General features: G+C 41.5%; 1 protein-coding gene across 1 annotated transcript in view; it reads right to left on the bottom strand.

Annotated features, from left to right (window-relative positions):
- The window catches only part of PPM1E (protein phosphatase, Mg2+/Mn2+ dependent 1E), a 57086-nt gene that overhangs the window by 5173 nt on the left and 29508 nt on the right, over positions 1-22405 (bottom strand). The window contains exon 2 of the mRNA XM_068210624.1: positions 3320-3438. Within this exon, the coding sequence (XP_068066725.1) occupies positions 3320-3438 (119 nt within the window). The remainder of the gene's footprint in view (positions 1-3319; positions 3439-22405) is intronic.

The raw sequence follows: 22405 nt of genomic DNA, 5'->3' as shown, positions 1-22405 counted from the left end.
GTGTCCCAGCTCTGTTGATTATGAGTTGGTTCAATCAAGAGGCATTAAGCTGAAAATACATTGGATAAATAACCAAAAGGAACCTTGGCTCCTTGATCCCACAGCTTTAAAAGCCAAGGAGTGGAAACCAAACAGCTGGGTCATCCCACCAGTGCCACAGCGTGAGTGTGGGGGCTCCTCACCCCTCCTGTACTGCTCTCGCTGGGGCCACCAGAAATCTCTTTGGGTAATGTATTTCAAGAGGGAACATGTCCAGCCTGAGGTGCCCGAGTTCTATTTTCCAGAGGAAAGCCCACAGATTTTGCTCTCCCATTCCTCCCCACAGGGCAGGGGTGAAGGGAAGTGGGCACACGGCAGAGTCACCTGTGGCACCTCTGTGGGAGGGTGGCAGTGAACCCAGTGGCCCTGCTGAGATCCTCAGCACCCTTCCCAGGGGACTGTGTGTGGTGTCAGCATCATCAGTAACTGCTCGTGAGGTAAAAACAGGAGAATAATAAAATGCCACAATAAAAACCACCCCCTCACAGCTGGAAATTACTCATCAATTGTTAATGTTGCCACGCTGAGCCAGAGCTGACTCAGCTGTCACTGCGGTTGTGTCACGGAGAATTTAATTTCCCTCCTGCTGCTCCCAAATCCCCAAGGTTGGAGGTAATGCTGAGCTGCACCACAGTGAGTGGGAAATCCAGCTCAGGCATTGTTGTTCCCAAAGATGACAAGGCAGAACGAGGGTAGAAAGGATACCAGGAATCAGAATCTGCTTTTTAGTGCCATGTTTTGTGAGCTGTGTTGAAAACATGGACAGCATGACAACAGGGGTCAGAACCAAGACCAAGGTTTCTCTTAATCTAGGAGCTCTAGATCTCTTTGGAGATCCATCTCCTAGAACCTGGAACAACTGGGTAATGGGACATTATGATTTGCTTTGTGACATCTCCTGGAAATTTGATACCACCACCAGGTCACATGGTCCTGCTAGCCAGACTCCTTAGGTGGCTCCTTAACAATGCCAAACTTCCACGTCATTCTCTTCCTCCACAAACAAACCCCAAACCTAAATGTTCTTAACCTGACTTTTCAAAAAAGAAATCCAACATCATTCAGGTCTCATGGAAAATCTTTTGCTCCTCCCCAGTGCAGCTGGAAGAGAAGAGTCGTGGCCTGTGACTCAGATATCCAAAAACACATGGTCACCCCAAATACCACAGACTCCAAATCTTGCAATTCTGCATTTGTGGACTCCAACCAGTTTTTCTTCTTTTAAGATTTGCATTCTTCTGTCGTTCTAATTTCTTTCCACACCAAGAACTGCTTTCACCACTCCTAAGTACAGGACATGATTTGTCACATTGCAATTCTCAGAGTGAAATGTGCTACTAAGGAAATTTGAAATGGCTTTTTTTAATCTTTCAACAAATTCAAACTTGAGGCAAATCAAGTAAATGTCTCCTTGTATTACACAGAGTAAAAATCTTTCTGAGTTCATAAAAAACCTGACATAGAAGTGGATATTAAAGCCAGGCAGTGAAATTCAGCTTGGTTTCACATTCTGCAACAGCTCAAACAGCATCAGGGCACAGTGAACTCTGAGCATCAAACTTCAAGACGTAGAAATCCCATTTTCACCACCTGCCACAATTTCCTTTGCTTCTTCCAAAGCTTTGAAGTCTCCCTGTATGGCACTACTGAGGGCAGATCTCCTCTCAGCACCCAGCTCAGGCTTCTCAAGGGACTCCCCTGGAAGGGTCTCCAGGATGGAGCTGCTGCTGCCTCCAGTTTTGTCCGGGTTTGCAAGACCAAACCTTGCCCTTGTGGCTGATGAAGCACTGATGGAGCACAGGGTGCCCAGAGCACCTGTGGCTGCCCCTGGGTCCCTGGAAGTGCCCAAGGCCAGGCTGGATGGACCTTGGAGCAACCTGGGATGGTGGAAGGTGTCCCTGCCCATGGCAGAGGGTGGGACTTGATCTTTAATGTCCCAAAGCATTCTGTGATTCTGTCATTCTATGCCACTTGAGCTGATGTCCTGTTTTGGAAAATTATCACTTAGATTATTTGAAATTACAGGGTTTGTATGAAGCTGGTGCTTTACTACAGGCCAGAGGATGTTTCCTCTCTTCCTCTCCCCCTAAACCCTCACAATTTAACACTGACTCTGCATCAGCAAAGGGATATTTTATTTCCAAGTACCCTCATTTATGACAATTCACCTCAACAAACTGCATCTGGAGCCCTATTCTTAGTGCCTGCTCCAGTCTGTTCCCATCTCAATCTATGTTTGCATCTGTGTCTTACAGCCTTAGATATATTTAAATGTCAATTTCTGTAGGTGTGAGGGTTTTGTGGTGGTTTTTTTTCCCTTTCTTTTTTCCTTTTTTGTTGAATTCTGTAGATATTCTGTGTGGAGGCTTAGTCAACATTTCCTTGGAGACTGTCAAATATTTATGCAAGTTTCAGAGATCTCAATTTGAAATTAATGAAGGCTGCTCAGCCAGAACAATGACAAATCTATTCCATTTACCTGCTCAGCAGGAGGAGGCAGCAATACCTACAGAAAGGGAACCCAGAGCATGTTTTTCTCTTCCTCAGGTTTCCAAGGGCCTCTGGGGAATACAGCAAAATCTTCCTTTTTGAAGAGCCAGATTTATAGATCCTCCTTATCCCCAGAATAATTTATAGGACTTTTTAAATAGCAAAATAGGAGGGAATGGACAAAGTGGTTTGGAAACAGTATTTTCAAGATCAAATGACAGAATCCCTGTTAATACATGTGAGAAACATTGGTCTTTGTTGTAATGAACAACGCAGCCAATTTTCAAGGTTATTTAGGCTACACACTCCTGAAATGAGTTAAGGGAACATGACCTTGAGCTGGAGGCTGCAAAAATCTTGTCAGCCAACACAGATAAATGAGGAAAAGGAATTTTCTTCCTTTTAATCATGAAGCCTCTTTATACTACCTTTTGCTAAAACCATAAAAAAACCTTACAAGCCATAGTAAAAACCACACTGACTGAAATAATTTAGAATTAAATTATCTCTTCCCACATATATTTGACTTTGCTCCAAGGATGAGGGAGGACAATTGGCACTTGCCAGCAGAACCACATTGTATAAAGTGCTGAGGGAGAGATTCAGGGCCATCAGACACAGCCACGAAAATGCACTTAAAAGAGTGATCCTAAGGGTGAGAAAGCTTTGACTGAGAAATTAGACGTGCAGCTCTATCAGGAGTGGTGGTGAGCTCCCTTTTTCCATCCATATGGGATGTTCCTGTCCCAGGATTCCAGCCCAGGTGGGGTGGAATTTAGGTGGCACTTACGGATGATGCCGTCGGCGTTGTCCACGTGCTTGGGCAGGAAATACGCCGAGAGGTCGCTCTGCAGGACTTCATCTGAAGTTGCTCTGGCTAAAGCAGAGGCCAGGAATGAAGGGCAATTACTGGAAAGGAAAGAGAGAAAGGTTCAGCAAGGTAACATAAGTGTATTTTTCACCAAGGTTCTTCTTTGCCTGAGCCCTGCAGCAAGACCTCAGACTCACTGATGGGTTTTAGGTGCCCTCTTTCACTCCTCTGTTCCCTGTTTCTTAAGTTTTAATGTTTCAGTTCATAACCTCTATTTAAATTCTTTTCAAATCTATACTTGAACCCTCTAGAGTCTGTCACACAACTGTACATTTTTTTACATATGTATGGTACAATTTTAACTCAAATTAAGTCCAGTTTCTCCTAAGATTTGGAGTCAGGGTTCCAGAATTCCTCAGATTTCAGAGTGTCCAAAGGCTCTCTAAGGGGGACTGGAAGTTAAGGTTAAGGTTAACAGGGAGCTGATGTGCATAAGGTAAAAAAGCTCCCTCAAGAATGATTTCTACCCAGAGTGAAGTGGCTTTAACTCACTGTAGTTTAATTAAACCTGGTATCCCCCAAGGTTAATTAATCTATAGCAAGCCAAGGCCACTTTAATGTACATTCTCTCATTCAAGAGGAATTTAATACCTCTTAATTTATGTATGGCTTTGCATTTCCCATTGCTCAGCCTCAACTTCTCCAGGTGTCTCCTGCTGACACAGCCTGAAACTTCCAATTTCCACAGATATTACTGAGGTAATGGTGTCTTTCCCAAGACATTCCGCTGTCACAGGGCCACAGAGAGACACAGAACCAATCTCAGCCCAGAAACTGTCCATTAACCACAGAATTCCAAAGTCAGAAATCCAGGGAGCAGGCAATGAACACCAACACTTCCTTAACCTATTTCTTCTGTTCAACATATCTAGAAATTATTAAAGGATAAGATTAACAAGAAATAGCTTTGTCTAGCACTATTACAAGCTCTGGAAGTCACACCGGGAGCCACCCACACTTCATTAGGGCCCCATCCATCCGAGGTTTCCCCTGGAATTCCCAGGCGGGCATTCCGCTGCTGCTGGGGGAAATCAGCTGCCCCAGGGCCGGCCCTTCCCAGCCCAGCTCAGGGCTCTGATCCCTTCACACCCGGAGCCATCAGCCGAGGAAAACACCCGCACATCCCTTGCTTCTGGCAGGTGGAGGAGCTGATTTCCTGTCTCGTCTTTTCTGTCTTTATTTAGCTCACAAAGAGCAGGTTTTCCGTGCAGTGATGCTGGGTCTGCTCGTGTTACACGATTCCCCCAAAAGGGAGAGATTGCAATGCCGGGGATAGAAGGATTAATCCAGCAGGGCACCCGCAGGAATCTGAGCTTGTTTCCAGTCCAAAGCCTCCCCTGAGCAGCTGAGTGCTGAAAAACCAAACTTATTTTGTGTCACTTACAAAGAACCCCTCAGGAACATCCACTGATGGGCCAAGAGTTCTTAACCTGGTTAAGAACCGGGGCAACAGCAGTGGCTAAAATAGAGCCCGGATCTAAACAGAAGAGAAGAATATCCCAGAGAGGAGGAATTCCTGCTCTGCCTGGCCCTGGGAGGGGAGGCAGCAATGTCTGTGGATAGCCAGAGCCATGAACACTTGTATCTGAAATTTTAGATATTGTTTTAACTGCAGTGACCAATGACACAAGTGAAAGGTGCATTTACAGGGGGTGTAACAGATCAGAGTATTTTTCCCCCCAGCTCTGAGTGCTGTTCACGTGTTCCATTTCCACACAGCAGCTCTATATCCAGCCAAAAAGTGCATTTCCATTACAATGCTAAACCTACACAAAAAGCTGCTAAAGATGTTATTAGATAAATTAAAGGATTTTGAGTACATCCTTCCTGATTCTCTGGCAGTGTAGGTGTGTTTAGAACACCCACAGCTGCATTGCAACAATCCTGGAATAACTCTGGGAAGGCATTAAGTCAATCCTAAAAGTGCTCTGCTTACATGAATTAAGTTTGAGGAAACCAGTCTGAGGTGGGTTTAATTCAGCCCACATATTTTTATGTTACCAGCTTAACACACAACTCCTCTCCATCCTGCTAGCATTAAAGTGGGGAGGACTTTCTAAACATCTTCCCTGAGCTGTTCCTCTGTGCTCTAAATCTAATACAAACTCTCCTCCTGAAAAGAAAAAAAAAAAAAAAAAAAAAGATGACAAATTTGAAATTCTTATTGCAAGGGAGTTCGAGCAACTGATCAATTTCAAGGGGAAAGGTAGAGAAAATAAATCAGCTGAAGGCTTTCCTTCTATGTCTGGCCACCCTTCGTCCTAATAATAACAGCTGCTGGCCGAAGAATTAATTGCCCTTGACATTTGTTGATCACAAAGCTTCTTATGTGGCTGTTGCAGGGCTGTGCCATGTGAGCAGGGAAGTGCCCCCACGCCGACAGATGACTTCCTCTTCCTGATTAGCACCACTCAACATTTACTTCTCTCACTTGGCTCCTCAGAGCACTTTTAGTCGAATTACTTTTTCCCTTCAAGGAACAGCAGATTGCACTGGAGGTTTAAAATAGCTGTTGAAGGCAAACTGTTCTGAGGACACTTCATTACTGCTACACCGAGACAAATGAAGAGTCAGCTCTGGGATCTCTGTTTTCAGCACCAAAGTGAGCACTCAGGTGAGCAGATACAGCATGCCACAAACAGCAATCCAAGGGGGAAAGTTCTCCCCTCTCTTCACAAAACCCAAAAAGCATCACCAGGATCCCTGGGGACAGGGAGCAGCTCCCAGCCTGCTGCTGGTGTAACCAGGGATTACCTGCTGGCTCTGAAAAGAAATTCTTCTACCACGTTCTAGATGCTCAAATGTTATTAGTCATGAAGTCTGACAAATTGAAACTGGGAGGGCACGGGCTTGTTTAGCAGAGAGCTGAGAGCTAAAATGCATTTGTCTATTCATAGCTGTGCCACTAACTCAGCAGCTGACCTTGGACAAGTCACTTCACCACTCAAACCTTCATTCCTCATCTGCAAACAAGGAATGAGAATGTCATTTCCTCGGGGACAGGAGGAGGAGGAGGAGGAAGGCTGTAGAAGGCCTAAATCTCTGTTTGTGAAGTATTCTAGAATTTCTTTCTAAGGGCCCAACTAAAGGGAAAAATACCAAGATGAGAGTGGGAGATATTTTCAATCTATAGAAGATTTATCCTTTTATACTTTTGATAGCTTTCCTTAGGTTTTTCTCACTCTTTTCTCATACACTGCCCAGAAGTGCTAAGTGGAACTCACAGGCAAACAGCAGCTCTGGATAACTCACAGTGTCACCAACAGCTGCAGGAAAGGGGAAGACCAGCAAAGAGAGACCTTGAGTTCTTAAAACTCACACTTCTGAGCATTAGCACTGCTGATGGGAAAATGATGCTCCAGCCCCTGCCTAAAATTAACAACAAGGGCCACCGGTGCTGAAAATCCCCAACCCTGTCATAGTCTGGGGGAGCTGATGAGGCATCACTAACCCAAACAAAGCAGGGAAAATGGACCAAAATGAACTGGGGCTTTCAAGAGGCAAAGCGGGCAGTAAATCACAAAATGTACAGTGCTCCTGTTACCTCAGGAATCCCCTGACACCACAGAACAGCAATTATTTCAGTCAGAATGAGGAATGATTTAAATAGAAATGCTATTCAATCTGCTGAAACACAAAACAAATCCACAGGCAAACAGGATAAAGCAGCATATTTGGTTTCACCCAGCAATCCAAGACCAAGAACATGACCTGAAAAGAACCAAGTACAGCACATTCCCAAAAGGCCTATAATTTACTGTGGTAGTAAAAGACTTTGTAGGGATGAATTAACTACAAATCAACTGCACCCCTTCCAAAAGACATTCCACCAGGGATGCACTTTGGGAAACACTCCTGCTCATGTGGCCTGTTGCAAGCTCTTGTTAGAAAGCAACTTCTGCCAGATTCAGTTTAAGAAAAACCTCATTTGTCCCCTGCCTGTATTTACAAAACATTCCAAAGTCTCATGAGACTTCTTCCAGATGGAGCTTTGGATACAGCCTGGAAGCTCTTTGAAGAAGCCTTTAAAGTCTTTATTTTTGCAAGTTCCCATGCTGTGAAGTGCAGCAGTAATGAGCAGAGAAATTCTTTGGGAAGCTCCTTTGGCTGTTTCCCCAGCTCTCCCTTCCTCCACCTCCTGTTTCTGTGGCCATCCAGAGGGACTTGGAGCCATTGAGGGCTCCTGTTTGCCTCCAAACTCCTCCAGGTCACCCAGCACTTAGAGGGGAATATTCTGTGAAGCATTCCAAGACCCTAAAATGATTATGGATGTATCCTCTGCATCTGAGGAAATAGCAGATGCTATTTCCAGCTCCCATCTCTGCAGGTTCTCCTCTCCTCACTCCCAGAGCAGCTCTCTGACCTGTGCTGTTCCACTGCTCTGCACAGCTGCTGGAAGTTTTGATGCTTATTTAAAGCCTGGTCACGGTGGACAAATGGAGTATTATTTTTTTTTCCCTAACACATGGTGAAACCCTGCACTAGATTTATCTGCTGCAGTGAGTTACTAAAAAAAAACCTGGCACACACACACACACAAAAAAAAAAAAAAAAAAAAGAAACAAATAGAAAAAACAATACACCTTTTAAAAGCTTGCATAACCAAAGCTCCTTGAGAAGTCATTTGAGCTGGCAGTGGTGAGACAGTAAAGATGCTTGATAAATCTGTTTGAAGGAGCTGTAAACGTGCTACCCAAGGAAGCTGCTATCTATAGTCTCCCAGAGACAGCTGCCTGCTCACATCCCCAGCCATCCTGTCCTTGTGCTGACAGTTGTAAGCAACAGAAATATAATACACAAGCATTGCAAAAAGGCACTGCTTCAGATACATGTTTCATGCCCCTGTCTATGCAGACATTGCATTTACCAAATATTTAACCTTCTGCTTTCTGCTCACTGGTGTTTTCTGGACCAATTTTGTATAGATATGTTTCTGTAGTTAAGCCTGTCTTAACTGAATGTGAAAAAATAACCAAACCAGAGGTGCACTGCTCATCAAAAAACCTCTGCAGAGCTGGATGAAGATGCTTCACCAGGGGAAACCCTTGGCTTTTCACAAACTGTTCTCAACACATGAATTAGGCTCAGACCTCTGATGCAATTTCTGCTGCATAGCAAGTCAGTATTCCCTTCTCCAGAGGGTGAAGTGCACATGACAGTACATAAAGCCACCAAAATGTGAGCAAGACAAAATAAAAAGGTCATCCTTGTCTCTTTGATGAGGTACAATGTCATGAAGGGCAGTGTGTATCTAAAATATAAATGCTTGCTGCCCACAAACCACTCATAAGCATTTGTGATTTAATGACTGTCAATAAAATAGCACTGACACCGCAGGGGTGAACTGTGAAGAATCCAAACCACACAGAGCAGCTTCTCCTGAGCTCCTGGCTGGATAAATTGTCTGGTTATTATCTTTGAAACCAAATTCTATTATTTCTCTCACTCACCCTCACAGCGTGGCAGTTCTGAGGTTACTCATGTTCCAGTCTCTGGGGCTGATGCTGTGGCTGCATTTAAAATGACAGAAATCACCTCCTGTAACATGAACAACCCCTAAAAACCCAGCATGGATCTGCCAGGAGCTGGAAGCCAAATAACTGCAAGAAACGGAATTCCCAGAAGTGACTGTGGGATGGTTTTCTTCATTACAGCAACAAGCTGAAGATACAAAGTTTGCTGTTGGAAATCATATCCCAGCACTTTGCAGCCAGATTATATCCATTTGTTATTAAGAGAAAGGGAAACCTGGATTTGAAGGAATGCAGAGAAAAATGGACCACAATGCATGAACCTCTGGTATAAAAAACACCAAGATGTTGAGGATGTATCTATGTAGACTCTCCCTCATCTAATTCAGAATATTTTCTACCTGAGGAGTATGATTCTGAGGGACTGGATAGATTTAGAAAAAAATCTTAATTGCTGCTATGAAATGCACTTTAGAAAATCATAGAAATATTATTATAAAATTTAAAAACCCCAACAAGCCACTTATTTGATGGCATTGATTTTGCAGCTTAGCTCCTTGGTATTCAGCTTTGCGAATGCAAACACACAATGAAAATAAATCTGTGTTTACCCTATCATTAATTCCTCAAAAGAAAGGTAATTTATTGGTATTACCCACTCATGTGACTTTCAGGGGTTTATAGTGAGAGGAAAGATCCTTCTGGATTTTGTTGTTGTTTCCCAAGGATTATCCTGCATGTTCACACAGCACATTCCCTGCTCAGGGTGTGAGGGTGTCCAGAGTCCTCCAAAATCCACTCCGTGCCCACCTGGCACTGCTGGGAATGGAATGGGGACAAAGCCACATCAGTGCCAGGTGCTGCTTCCCTGGAGAAGGAAATTTCTTCACTGGAAACCCAGTGTCAACAGCAGTTACCTCACACTGAGTTTCCCTGGCAGAGCAAGGCCTGTTTAAAAGCTCCACAGGACATTAAAAATGTCATTGATTTTTCTCTCTTTGGCACTCAGTCAGTTCGAAAGTCAGCATAATTCAATATCTTTCTCCTGGTTCCATTAGCAAAGAAAGGAATCCATGCTTCAATCTATGCTGCCTTATTGGAAAAAGTAATTTAATTTTACATCTGAAAGTGTGCCAACATCAGCATAAAAGTGTACACTGTATACATCAGATTTAATTTATGAATTCTGCATTTTGTCAAGCCAGGATGAGATGCTGTCTAAAATCAATGAGAGTGTCTAAGCTCACTCTGAAGGTACTTATATATATTCTTATTATTTCAGATATTTTACGTCCTAGCTGGAGTTTTTGATGATTTCTCTCCTTGCTATAAAATGTTAATGACAGTCTCTAGAAAAGTTCATGTTGCAGGAAACTTGCAGAAGGGTTCAGGCACATCATTTACTTACCACTGATTCATGCCCACTTTTTACTCTCTGTTACAAATAAACTTTCTGATACTTCCCTTAAGTGGAGAGGATATTCCATACAGATCTGATGTGTCCAGAAATATAAGTTAAGGAAGAATCCCCCAATACAGAGCCTCTGTTTTATCAGAGATCAGATTAACATACCCAAGTCCTCTGTCAGAAAGAAAAATGCATTTTGATGTTATGGCTAATGACTTAATTTGAAATAAATGAAATAAAATGCTCCACAGCAACACATGCCCTGCTGTCTCCTGCAGATCATCATTAACAAACCAATCTGAAATGATTCTTTAAAAAGGGGTGAAGATGGTGCCTGTTCAAATGCTCAGCCTCAGTAACACAGAGCCAGGCCCCCAACCATGCTCCTGTTGGAGCATTTATCCTCATGAATCTGAGAAAAAATCAGAGAGACACACCAGAATTTCCAAATGACATTTGATCACTTAACTTCTTTCAACCCATTGAACAAATATCAAATATAAGGCAAAACACACCCTGGAAGATTTATGGCCACTGAGTCAGCAGCGAATGTTCCCTCGCTGCCTCCTCACTCCTGTGCCTTGCTCTTCATCCCACAAATGGCTTGGGTGTTTATGCCAGATGTAAGATTAGATAATTACTCATCCAAGTCCTGCATGTCAACTCTTTTTGGTGATAAAAAATATATTCCAAATGCCCCATTTATAATCAGTTGACTTGCAGAAGCATTCTGGTGTTGTGCAGTGCTGCAACTCAGGCTGTAATTCTGTGAACAGGAACACGCTGTGTTTGTGCCTGATGTCAGGAATTCTGTGCTTGCAAAATAGGGACAATGCTATTGACCTCTGGAAAGCAATTTCAAAGCCAATGATGAAGTGCCAGATATGATTAATTAAGCCTAAAGTGGGGATGGAACAAGAGAACAGCAATTCCCTTGCACTGATTCCCAGAAAATCCTGCTGCTCTTGTGCATGACATACAAGAGAAACAAATGAAAGCAAACATGAAAAAACAAGGCAGTAGCTTTAAAAGTAATTTTAAGGCAGATGTGTAACTACAGACAGATGTGTAACTACAGGCAGATTCAAAGATTACCCAGTGGGGCACATGAAAGATTTGATTGGAACCTCAAGTTGAAGATTACTGACACTGATGCCCACGGAACAAGATGCTGGAGGGATAAAAGGGGCTCTGTGATTGGGGTGAGTGCTCTTTTAAAGGAAAAACCCTTTAGTTACTCAGAAAGATCCCATCCTAATTCCCACTGTCGCTTGTCCTTTGCAGAATTGCAAAGGATAATGGCAGGTTTAGGGGTTCAGGCTTTTTCTTTAAAGGATAATCAAAATGTTTTAGCTATTCTGTTTCACATTAAAGTCCCTAATGCATTCTGTTCTACTGAGCCACATAGTTATTTCAGTCATTCTTAATAAATAACAGTTGCCAGTAGTAGTTAAGCCAACAGATCTGAATTATTTATAGTGTTGAGGAACAGAACAGAAGATAAAACACATTAGGGCTTTGGGTTGTTCTGGCCTAAACGACACAATGGCAGCCTTTAGATGTTTTTCACCAGGCTGTAAAATATTCTCTTCCCAATCCTGGTTTAAAAGATTTCCTAAAGAGGTAGCAGCCAAACCTCCAGCCATCCATCTTCAATAATCACAGTCATGAGCAGCAGGTGAGAGACTCTTCCAAATACAGCACTGGCACAAAGTTTGATTTCATTGGACAGGTTAAATGGCTACTTAGGATTACTCCTAAATTATTATAGGTAAACAGAACTTATGTGTTTACTTATTATATAGCATGGCTCTAAACCTTCCAGTAAATTATTTAAAGGCACCTCACAGTGTTGAACTCAAATGTTTCTCTTCTCCCTTTGCCTATAATCCCCCCTCTCTTCAGCTGGAAAAATGCAAAGATATCACCTACATTTTACAATGGCAAATCCAACTTCATATTCCAGGCTGGAGCATGGAAATCCCAGCCCCTGTCACTCCTTTTTAAGAGGCCACATCATGAAACACTGAACACACAAAAAACAACAGGGACAGAAATTATCTTGACGTTAACTTGACAAATTATTTTACACACAGATGTTGAATTTAATGCTCTTTGTAGCTTAAAAGATGCATTCCAATATCTGTCCTGATGGCATAATGTGCCTGGGTGGAAATTTGTGGGAATATCTGGCTTTCCCACCTTGTGCTGCCATCACAGGGGACTGCACCAGTGGGAAATTCACCATGGAATGGGTTCACAAGGAGAATTGTGCCCACAAATGCCAAGGAGAGATTTACACTCAGATGCTGCAGGGAGAAGAACTGGGGGAGTAGTTGTAGCAACATAAGCTTCAACCAAAGAGTTTTCCTTTTATAGCTCACCTTCCACTTCCTATATGGATCTATTTACAGCAGGAAATGCTGCAAATTGTAGCATCTCTAAGGAGTAAAAAGAATTTTAAAAGAACAAAAAAAAGGAGAAAATCTGGAGAGGTAAAAACCCAACCAAACTTCCTTCTATCAAATACTAATGACACAGAGGAGGAATAACACTGAAATAGAGGAGGAATAACACTTGGAGGCCATGTCAGGTTGTTAAGGGCTCTGCAAGTGGCTCCATGACATTTCAGCCTCTGGGAATGAGCCACAGCATCCCAGGAAAGGACAGGCTCAAGTGACAGATCCCTGTGCTCCTCTGCTCCCCTCCCTTGGCTCAGATCCCTCCTCTCCCTGTTCCCAGGTTTATTGAGGATCTGCACTCTGAGCCTACTGAGGTGGGGAAGATTCTGAGGTCCAAAGCTGAGGAATGTGGCTTTCCACGGGGCCAGGCAGGTCCTGAGCCTGTGGAACAAAGCCTGCCTGCAGTACACAGCTAAATTTAGCTCTTCTTGCTCACAAAGGCTCTAGGAATTGATTCCCAACAAGCTGGAGATGTTTCAAACAATTCTGCAATGCTGTGGCCTCTCTCCTGTCCAAGCAGGTACAGAGAATTATTTAAAACTTGGGAGAGATGTCTTTAAATTATTCCCAGTCCCATTTAAAAACAAATCTGTGCACATATTCCAATCACTGTTAAAAGGTCAACTGAAAAAAAAAATAAAAGAGCTGTGACATTTCATAGTGTGACATTACAAATCTTACCAGATTATGGACATTGGTTCTCTACCCTGGACTTCTCAATTCTGCACAAATTCTCCCACACAATCTCTGCCTATTCATCACAATCTGGGACTTTGTTTATGCAGCATAAACAGTCTTTAAGTCTTATTTGTTCCATTTGATTTTCTATGAGTTCACAGCACCCATTTCAGAGGTGACAATGCTGCTCATGGAAGAATTACCCAACAGCTCTGCTTTCCCTCTCCCCCTCCACAAAGAAGATTGTCAACTTTTCCCTAAGCTTATTATCAAACCTGTGATCTCTTCAGAAGAGGCACAAGCTCTAAATATAAGAAAGAATCTGTTACATAATACCCTGAGCAAGGAGGCAGCACACAACAGCCTGTGGACAACATGAGCCTGAGTCCATCCAGAGAGGAAAAGGGAGGAAAATCTGTGACTTTGCCCAGTGCCAGGCCTTGGGTCTGTCCTGTGCAGAGCCAAACCATAGAGAATATGGAATAATGTGCAAAATTTCAGGGTTTATCTCTGTGGAAGATAAACAAATGCAAACAGGTGACATTATCTGGAAGTTGATTCAGGATGTGGCAGAAATTTACTCAGATCAGAAGAAATCTTCCTCAAACATGAGCAGGACTTGTTTGAAGCTGCCTGAACCTGGATTGTAAATAATGCACTGGTGAGGACTGACTCACCCCATGATGAGGAGGCTGAAAGCTGCTTCCAATGGAGCAGTGTCACAGCTCTAATCAGCACTTAAGAGAGTTCCTCAGGAGCCACACTATCAATTACCCTGGTAATGCATATTCAGGGAGGCAGGGATAGCAGACAGAGAGAATACCAAATCAAAACATTAATAAAAAATAAGGAACCTTTGGAGACAAATGATTATCTTCTATGTCTACAGTGCTTTGTGTGTTCTCAAAGGATTTAGAATCTAAAAATAAATTATTACTTCTACCAGCACTGACATCCAAGCTACCTCGGATAAAAAGCAGCAAATTGCTAACGATGGATAGCAATATTACACAATTGTTTTGAACAAACAGCAAGAAATGGACCATGCTGGAAAGAACAGCAGGTCTCTACACAGAAATGGAGGCTAAAATGTAACCAGAATAATGTGAATATCACCTGTGATGGGATAAAAATGAGAACTGTCTGCCTTGATATCCCATCCTCACACACCATCATCCTCTCACCATTCTTTAGCACCACACTGAGACACTGCCTTGAAGGAAAATACTCAACATTTGCAGCTGAAATACATAAATACATATATATATATATATATATACACATACATATATATATACACATATATGTGTTTAAATATCAGGAATCACGACAGATTCCTTGGGAAAAGAAAGAGCAAAGATTCCTAGAACAGATAGAAGATCAAAGGTCACACAAAACCATGTAGCTAACCCAGAAATCACTAAAACCCCAGGCCAAGTAATGTTCTGAAAATAAATGCAATCAATTCTGTCCCCAGAACACACACTGGTAATGATATTGGTAGATAAAATCATCTAACAATGATTAAAAAAATAAAGAACCAAATAGACCTCTGCAAGGCACAGTTCTGGACTAAAGGCAGCAGTAAATTAGAATAGTAATTATATAAGCACAAAAGAATAAATCCAGAAGGAGGCAATCAAGGGAAGATCAAATACAAGTAGATTTTCTTAGTTGGAACAGAGATTTCTGTGAAAGAGTTTAGAGAAGAGCCATGAAAGTGCAAGAATTTTTAACTGTCAACAAAACACCAAATGTTAAAAAAAAATCAGTATTCAAAATGCACACGGGAAATTGCAATGAATGATTTTTGCTGGGTTTATCTGTAAAACACTGCTAATAGCACAGAATTGGATCTATCAGAAGTACAGGCAGGCAGCACCAAGATTCCTCAAGGGCACTGAGTTTTCAAATCCAAATACAGGTGGTGCAACCACCCGAGTGAGCTTTTTAATGAGGCATGGAGGCCACATCAGAGACACAACTGCCACAGGTTAGACTGAAAATAATAGAGCAAGTCAAAAATAAAGATTAGGAACACCAGCTGAGCTCTGAGATAACACAGGAGAAGTTAGTGGTAAAGCAGGATTTGAGTTCTAAAAAGCCAGCAGTGGTAAATTGGAAGATGTAACATGATAGGAGGCTGAGCAGTGCTCCCAGGTCTGGGGCTGACAAATGACACCTCTGCCAGCAAATCATTTAATCCCTGCACATCCATCCATCTCCGAGTCAAAGAGCTTCATTGCCTTAAAACTTTGGAAGAATACAATGAAATTTAATCTATTAATACCTGAAAACTGTGCTTTAATCCCCAGATAGAATGAGCTGGGGAAGGACAAGGTATTTACAGTTACCACTGCCTCATAAAGTATTTTTGTATTTTCTTCAGTGAATCCTCAGCTGTTTCTGTCCTGTTTCAGCTCATGATTCCACAGCATGTCTTGACTTACAGATGTTAAAAACAATAATGGACCGATGGCAAAATGCTCGCTTTTATCAAAACTTGGTGTTTTCTAATATTTTATGTGGTTTTTTTTTTTTTTTTTGATCAGGGCTGGTTGTGTCATCACCACCATTTGCTGAAATCATGCATTTGATTTGTAGATTTTTAGTAGTACCAAGGACAGGAAGAAAATCATTCCCAAGTAAAGCTCAGCAAGGCTGGAGCCTGAGCTCTGATTTACTTTCACCTGGCTGAGACGGCAGCAAAGCAAAATGCTCACGACAACAAAATAGAGACATAAGAAACCAGCAAAGAAAATAAAAACTGATGCCCACAAGATGGAATTGACCTCACTGTGCCACTCAGAGCCCAGGCAGAGCAAGCTCTGTCACACACAGGGACAGCCTGTGGCAGCAGGGCTGAGAAATCCAATTAGGGAAACTGCCCAGGCTCCCTGTTTCCAGCTGAATATTAATTCTTGATATTTAGGAGAACTTGCCAAGATCAATTGCCCAGTTCCTCCTGAGCCTTCAGCTCTGAGTCACCATCACATTATGGAAAGGTGAGCTTCATTTAGACAGCACAGAAGGGGAAATTACTTGGTTTTTTTTAAGGTCTCATGTAACCCTTAAGGGATTACATTATGTATTTATCAATAAATAAATAAATAATTCTAAATACAATATTTATTTATTTAATACGTCTTTATTTATTGTATAATATTTATTATAAATAGTATAAATAATTCTCACATCTTCTCTTTTTAAAAAGAACTATGAAAATGTCATTTATCTTCACAGGGATCAATCATATTCCTGGGCATGAGGGAAAGAAGTTTCTATGTTTGATGGAGAACTTTGAATGTCTGGTACTCTCCCTGTCCTGCAGGACTGGCTTAAAGGAATATTCCTTTAGTATTCTTCCTCCTGTAAAATGTATTTCCCCAATCTACCTAGCAAGGAAACTGGAAAAACTGGAAAGAAATATTAACCTTTATAGCCATTTCTTAAATTCAGATTTCATCTTGCCAGAAAGAAAATGTCCATTTTGATTGCAAGTTTTATTTAGGCTGAAAAAAGAATTTATGTGGCCCTTTTAGTACATATGTTCAGTTTAATGTGATGTCAGTTGAAAACAAAAGTGAATATTACTGATTTTAACACCTCAGTGATCAAAGCTCTTCTCTGACGCAGAGAACAAGAAAAAATAGCAGGAAAAAGAGCAGAGGACATGAAAAATGTGCAGGGAAAAGAACAATAAAGTACAATAAGACATATCTGAGTAACTGATATCTGCAAAACCTGACCAAGAGAGAAAGAAAGAAAAAGAAAGAAAGGAATTAATGGAATGATTGAGATTAATTTGAGTACTTGCTGCTGCAATAATTAAAGGCTTCTCTCTTATCATGTGAATGTCTCAGGCATCCCATTCATGAGGGAGATTGACACACTGATATATTTTCTTCCAAGTTAAAATGGATTTCTCTTCCATTGCAGCCACTCTGGAATATATTGAAGGAAAATAGTGCAGAAGACTGATTAAGAGCAAGACACAGTGAATAACATTTAGTCAGGACTGCAAAGAATTCTGCATTCTGAATCTACCCTTGATAAAGGAGCAGCAGGAATTGGACATTTCTCCTCTCTGTCTTTTCCAGGGATCTTTTCACCCTCCCACATCCCAGCCCTGGCCCACAGAATTCAAACAAACTCCTCTGGTTCCAAGGATGACAAAGAACAGAGAAGATGTCCCAATATTTTCATTGCACATCCTTCCAGGTAGAATTCTTTCCTCCAAAAGGGATTGTTGTAAAATGGAGAAAAAGACAAGAAATGTGAAATGGTCAGGAAATAGGGGAAATTAGAGGAATAAAACCCCTGACTGTACTCCAGGTTGTTCCAATAATCAGTCTGTATCTATTTCCTTCAAAGTCTCCCTGTTGGAATAAAATGCCTGTTGAAATATCATATTTGTAAAAATCTAAAGCAGCAACCAATTAAAAAAATAAAAAGAAAGTAAACCCCCAGAATTCTCACTCCATGTATTTAATACGAGGTTGTTTCCTGATGAAACCCTTGGTAAGTGGGAGTACTCAGGGAGACAGTTGGATTTACATAAATTTGAGACAGAAAAATGCTGTTAGTGTAAGTCCATGGCACTGCATGGTTGGGATTGAGTCTTCCAGCAGAAATTCCTCCAGGCTGCACAGAGACACAGTGCTGAGTCTCAGGCAAAATTCATAATTAACTTCAGAGTATGTCCTTAAATTCAATCATTGCCCTCCCCTTTACAACATTAGCACAATATTTACCGGTTATTCATGCATAATATGCCAACTGTAAGTTCTTATTTTACCTTGCTTCTAAGTCCATTTTACCATTGCCACACAAATTTTAAATATGACTCCCTGCCATTCCTGATAATTTGATTTTTACCCTTTTAAAAGGAGCAGTACACATATCACAGCAACACTCAGCAGTTAATATAATTTAATGCAAAACTACACACAATTTTCAAAATGGATAGTGGAATTTATTTAAGAGTCCTGCTAGACTCAACTTGATATATTGCATCATCATACAGTGGAATAGGTAATAACTCAGGATTTTTTTCCTTCATAATGGCCAGTAAATCCAAATTCTAATAGTTTTTCTATAAGAAATTCATCTGCTAAAGACCCAGGTGAAGCATAAGCCACTCACCAGAATGTACTGAGGTTCTCAGCTTGGTAAATGCAGAAGAGATTTGAAAGAATCATCCATTTGCTTTTTTTGGCACAAAAATCCCAACATTCCATGAGCAATTTCTAAGAGATCCATGATGGAAACAGCGAGGAGCACACCCAGCAAAGCCTGGTGGAGAATTTACCAAAAGGACAGAGAGAAAGTGGCAGAACCAAACCCAAATGTTCACTACAATTCTCCTGGGCAAGGTGTGTTCTTCAAGCCACTCCTATATTTTTCTGGTTACAATTTAATTTCCATTTGGGGGAACAAAACCAAAACAAAATAAAACACATTCAGATTTGCAAAGAAATGTGTAAGATGAGTGCATGAAGGCTTTGGAGGCTGCAGTAGAAAACACCAGATGGCTGCAGAGTGACTGCACGCCCCAGTTCACTCCTGGGCCCCTGGTCCCGTTCTGCCACCGGTGACGCCAGCAGAGCCCCCCAGAGAATTCCAGCCCCAGGATCACAGATTTTCCCACATGTGCTGGGGAGGAGAGGCCTTGCACAGCTGTGGCAGGCACATTCTTCTCTCTCTCAAGATTTTTTCATAGAGGAGCACAGAGAGAAGAAAGAGAAAACAATTTCTATTTCTGCTCCTTGTTTTCCCATGTGGAATGTGTTTGGAGAATTGTTTACCTGGGGTGATTGCTTGGTTGGATTCTGGTGAGGATTGTTTGAGCTGATGGCCAATCCAATCCACCTGTGGCTGGACTCTCAGAGAGGTCACCAGTTGTTAGTGAGATATGGTAGTTAGAAAAGTAGGTCTGTAGTTTTAGTATCTCCTTTAAATAGTATATTAATGTATTATAGCATAGTTATAATAAAGAAATCATTCAGCCTTCTGAACTGGAGTCAGACACCAGCATTTCTTCCCACCGGGTTCACCTGCATTTATAATACACAGCCTCACCAAAAGGCTCCTCAAGCTGCAGCCATTCCATGCATCCTGTAATGCCTACAGGATTCAAGGATAATGTCTATTTTCTGATATACTATTCTCCATCCAAATTACCTCTGCTGCAATAAAGTTTTTTTTTTTTTTAATGCAAATCAGAGAGCAGTGAGAAGGATCAAAACTTTAGAAAATGTTGCCTGTGAATAAATGATGACTGAGGAATTCACACATGGAACAATGAGGCCAAGGAAGACTTGGGATTGTTTCCTGTGCTCATGAGAGAGGGATAAACTGGCTGAAAAATCCACAGGAGGGATTCAGACTGGGCAATAGGACAACTTTCCACCTGTAGCTCCCATCACCAAGAACTGGAATAGCCTTGCAGAAAGAGACTGTGGGATCTCCACTGCCAGGATTTGAGGTGAGGTCAGAAAAGGAGCTCCCAGGATGGGGTTTAGATTTAGTGAGTTCTACCTTGAGAAGAAACGTGGACTCAATGACCTCCTGAGCTGCTTTTCAGCCCTATTTTCTATGGTTTTTCTATTCTATTAAAAACATGTGAAATTTCCCTTAGCTCTTTTCCTTAAAGGAAGGAGGGTAATTCAAGATACACGGGATCTCCAGAGCATAGTCCTTAATTAATTAACCTGATAAGGTAACCTGCAGTCACATTGTGCAGTGTGCTGTGTGTGCCCCCTCCAGCTCCTGCCCTACATTCCTGTGTCTTCTGCCTCTAGAATGTGGAGCTGGATCACAGAGAGTGGCGTGGCCTAACTCTCTGGGAAATCAATGGGAATCCAGGTGACTAATTAGGAATTGTAATCAGGCCCTTAATCCAAGGCAACAGAAAGACATGCCTTTGGAATCCGATTAGCTGCTTAATAATTCAAAACAGGCACCCAATAATGTATTGACTGCCTGGGAAAAGGCATCTTTTTCTGAGGCTCAGAGTCTCACATTTCCACTGAACTTCCAAGGAAAGAGAAGCCAACCCTCAGCCGAAGCAAAATGCATGAGGCATCTATGTTGGATGTAACATTTTGGGGTTCTCAGTCAGGGCTGCTCATTTACGGCTGTAAAATGCTGCAGGACTGAAGAACCAGCTCTTCTACCTCTGTTTGTAAGGAATGATTCCGTAATGATTTCAATTCTGAGACTTCTCTGCCCTGTTAAAAAAAAATTTAAATCATTTTTTTAGGGTAGCATCTCCCACACTGGCAGATCTTTGGGTGCATTACTGACAAGAGCGTTTGCTGATCTCCTGTTTTATCCCAGCTGAGAATCAGAACTGAGAGACTTAATTACTGCACCTTTCAATAAGGATTTCATTTTATTTTTATTCTTTCTGCTGCAAATGCCCATGAATCAGAAGGTCACTTTAAGCATAGAATTCAATTTAATTATACTCAAAGGCATTTTTATCATTAAACAGGTCAACTTATTAAAAAAATATCTTGATTATGAATAATGGAAAGCCTGGCAGGCAATCCGGGAGAGTTTCACTCTGAAAGCTCCCACATCCATTTGTTTAGATTTGTTTACTAAGCACTGGCAAGGTCCCACTGAATGAAAATGACAGCATTTACTGAAACTGCATTCAATATTTAATTGGAAATAGATTTTCATGCTTATTTATAGATTTTTTTTTTAATGTGACTATTTACCAGTATTTGTAAACTGGACTATTAATTCCTAATAAAGGCAGGGGATGAGAAAAGCAACAGAGAATATGACACTGAACTGGGTCTGGCAAAACCCTTCCCAAGGTGCAGAGTGATTCCACAGAATCAGGCTAGGATTCCATCCCTCAGCTAGGATTGGATCCTTGCTCAGGTAGGACACTGTTTTAATTACATGCCAGAGAGGATGTCTCTGATGGACTATCCTCATGTGAACCACTTCTAAATAGAAAAATCCATGCTGTTCATGAAAGCCTTGATGTGCAATGCAGTAGAGAGTAAACATTCTGGAGAAAAAGCATTCTGGATAGGAGGGAACAGAAGAAAAGCAAAGCTATTTTCATGCTTGGGTCTTTTCAAGGCAAGCATTTGCATATTTTTGCTCTCTTTCGTATGCAACTCCGTGTAACATGATTTCTGTGCTATTTATAAGGCTAAGTAGTCAAGTAACTGTGTTTTATATATCCCCTTCCTTTATGCTCCCCATTTTCATTAACTCTTTGTTTTCTAATAGTTCAACAGTCCTAGAATTCATTTATTTATTTAACTGTATGGTCAATACTAATTTGAAAACTGGTTGTTATTTTGAACCACTTGCTGCAAGTATAAAAAATAATTAATTCCATTATTTTAAGCTAAAGGCTTTAAAATGTAATGACACAAGGATGCAGTGCAAGTGCAAGAAGTAAATTCAAGTTTTTACTGATTTCCAAAAGGTTTCTACCTTCATCTTTATGTCCACATGACACAGAAAGGGAATCAAACTGCAGAGATAAAAAGCTATTACCTGAAAGGAGCCTGATTGCAAAGGCAGCTCCTCTCTGGACCTGGAGGCCTTGGAACACTTTCTTAATTCACCCAGGATTACTTTACGACCCTGATCATAGATAACCACAAACACACAGATATCTCAAATGGAAGAGCTAGAAGCAGTTTCTGTTCTTGGAAAAAAAGTTGTATTTTGCTGGTTCATGGAGGTATCCAGACACAAGAGCAGCAGCTCTCACAAGCCACAAAGACAACGTGGCATTACCATATCCCTGGATTCTCATTTTTCATTTTCAACTTCCTTTTCTACATAAAATCAAACATCCCACAGCTACAGCACCACAGAACTGTCAGAAAACCAGGACCACGTGGATTTTATTTGCCATAAATGGTTGTTTATGGCAGACAGAGGTTCGTGGGTGTTTGGTTTTGTCAGGAGAACAGATGCATTATCTTCCTCTAAATACAGAAGT

The sequence above is a fragment of the Anomalospiza imberbis genome, chromosome 20, assembly GCF_031753505.1.
Source record: "Anomalospiza imberbis isolate Cuckoo-Finch-1a 21T00152 chromosome 20, ASM3175350v1, whole genome shotgun sequence".
NCBI classification, from domain to species: Eukaryota; Metazoa; Chordata; class Aves; order Passeriformes; family Viduidae; genus Anomalospiza; species Anomalospiza imberbis.
Note: the sequence above shows the minus strand (reverse complement) of the source record. Positions and strands in the feature narration are given on the sequence as shown.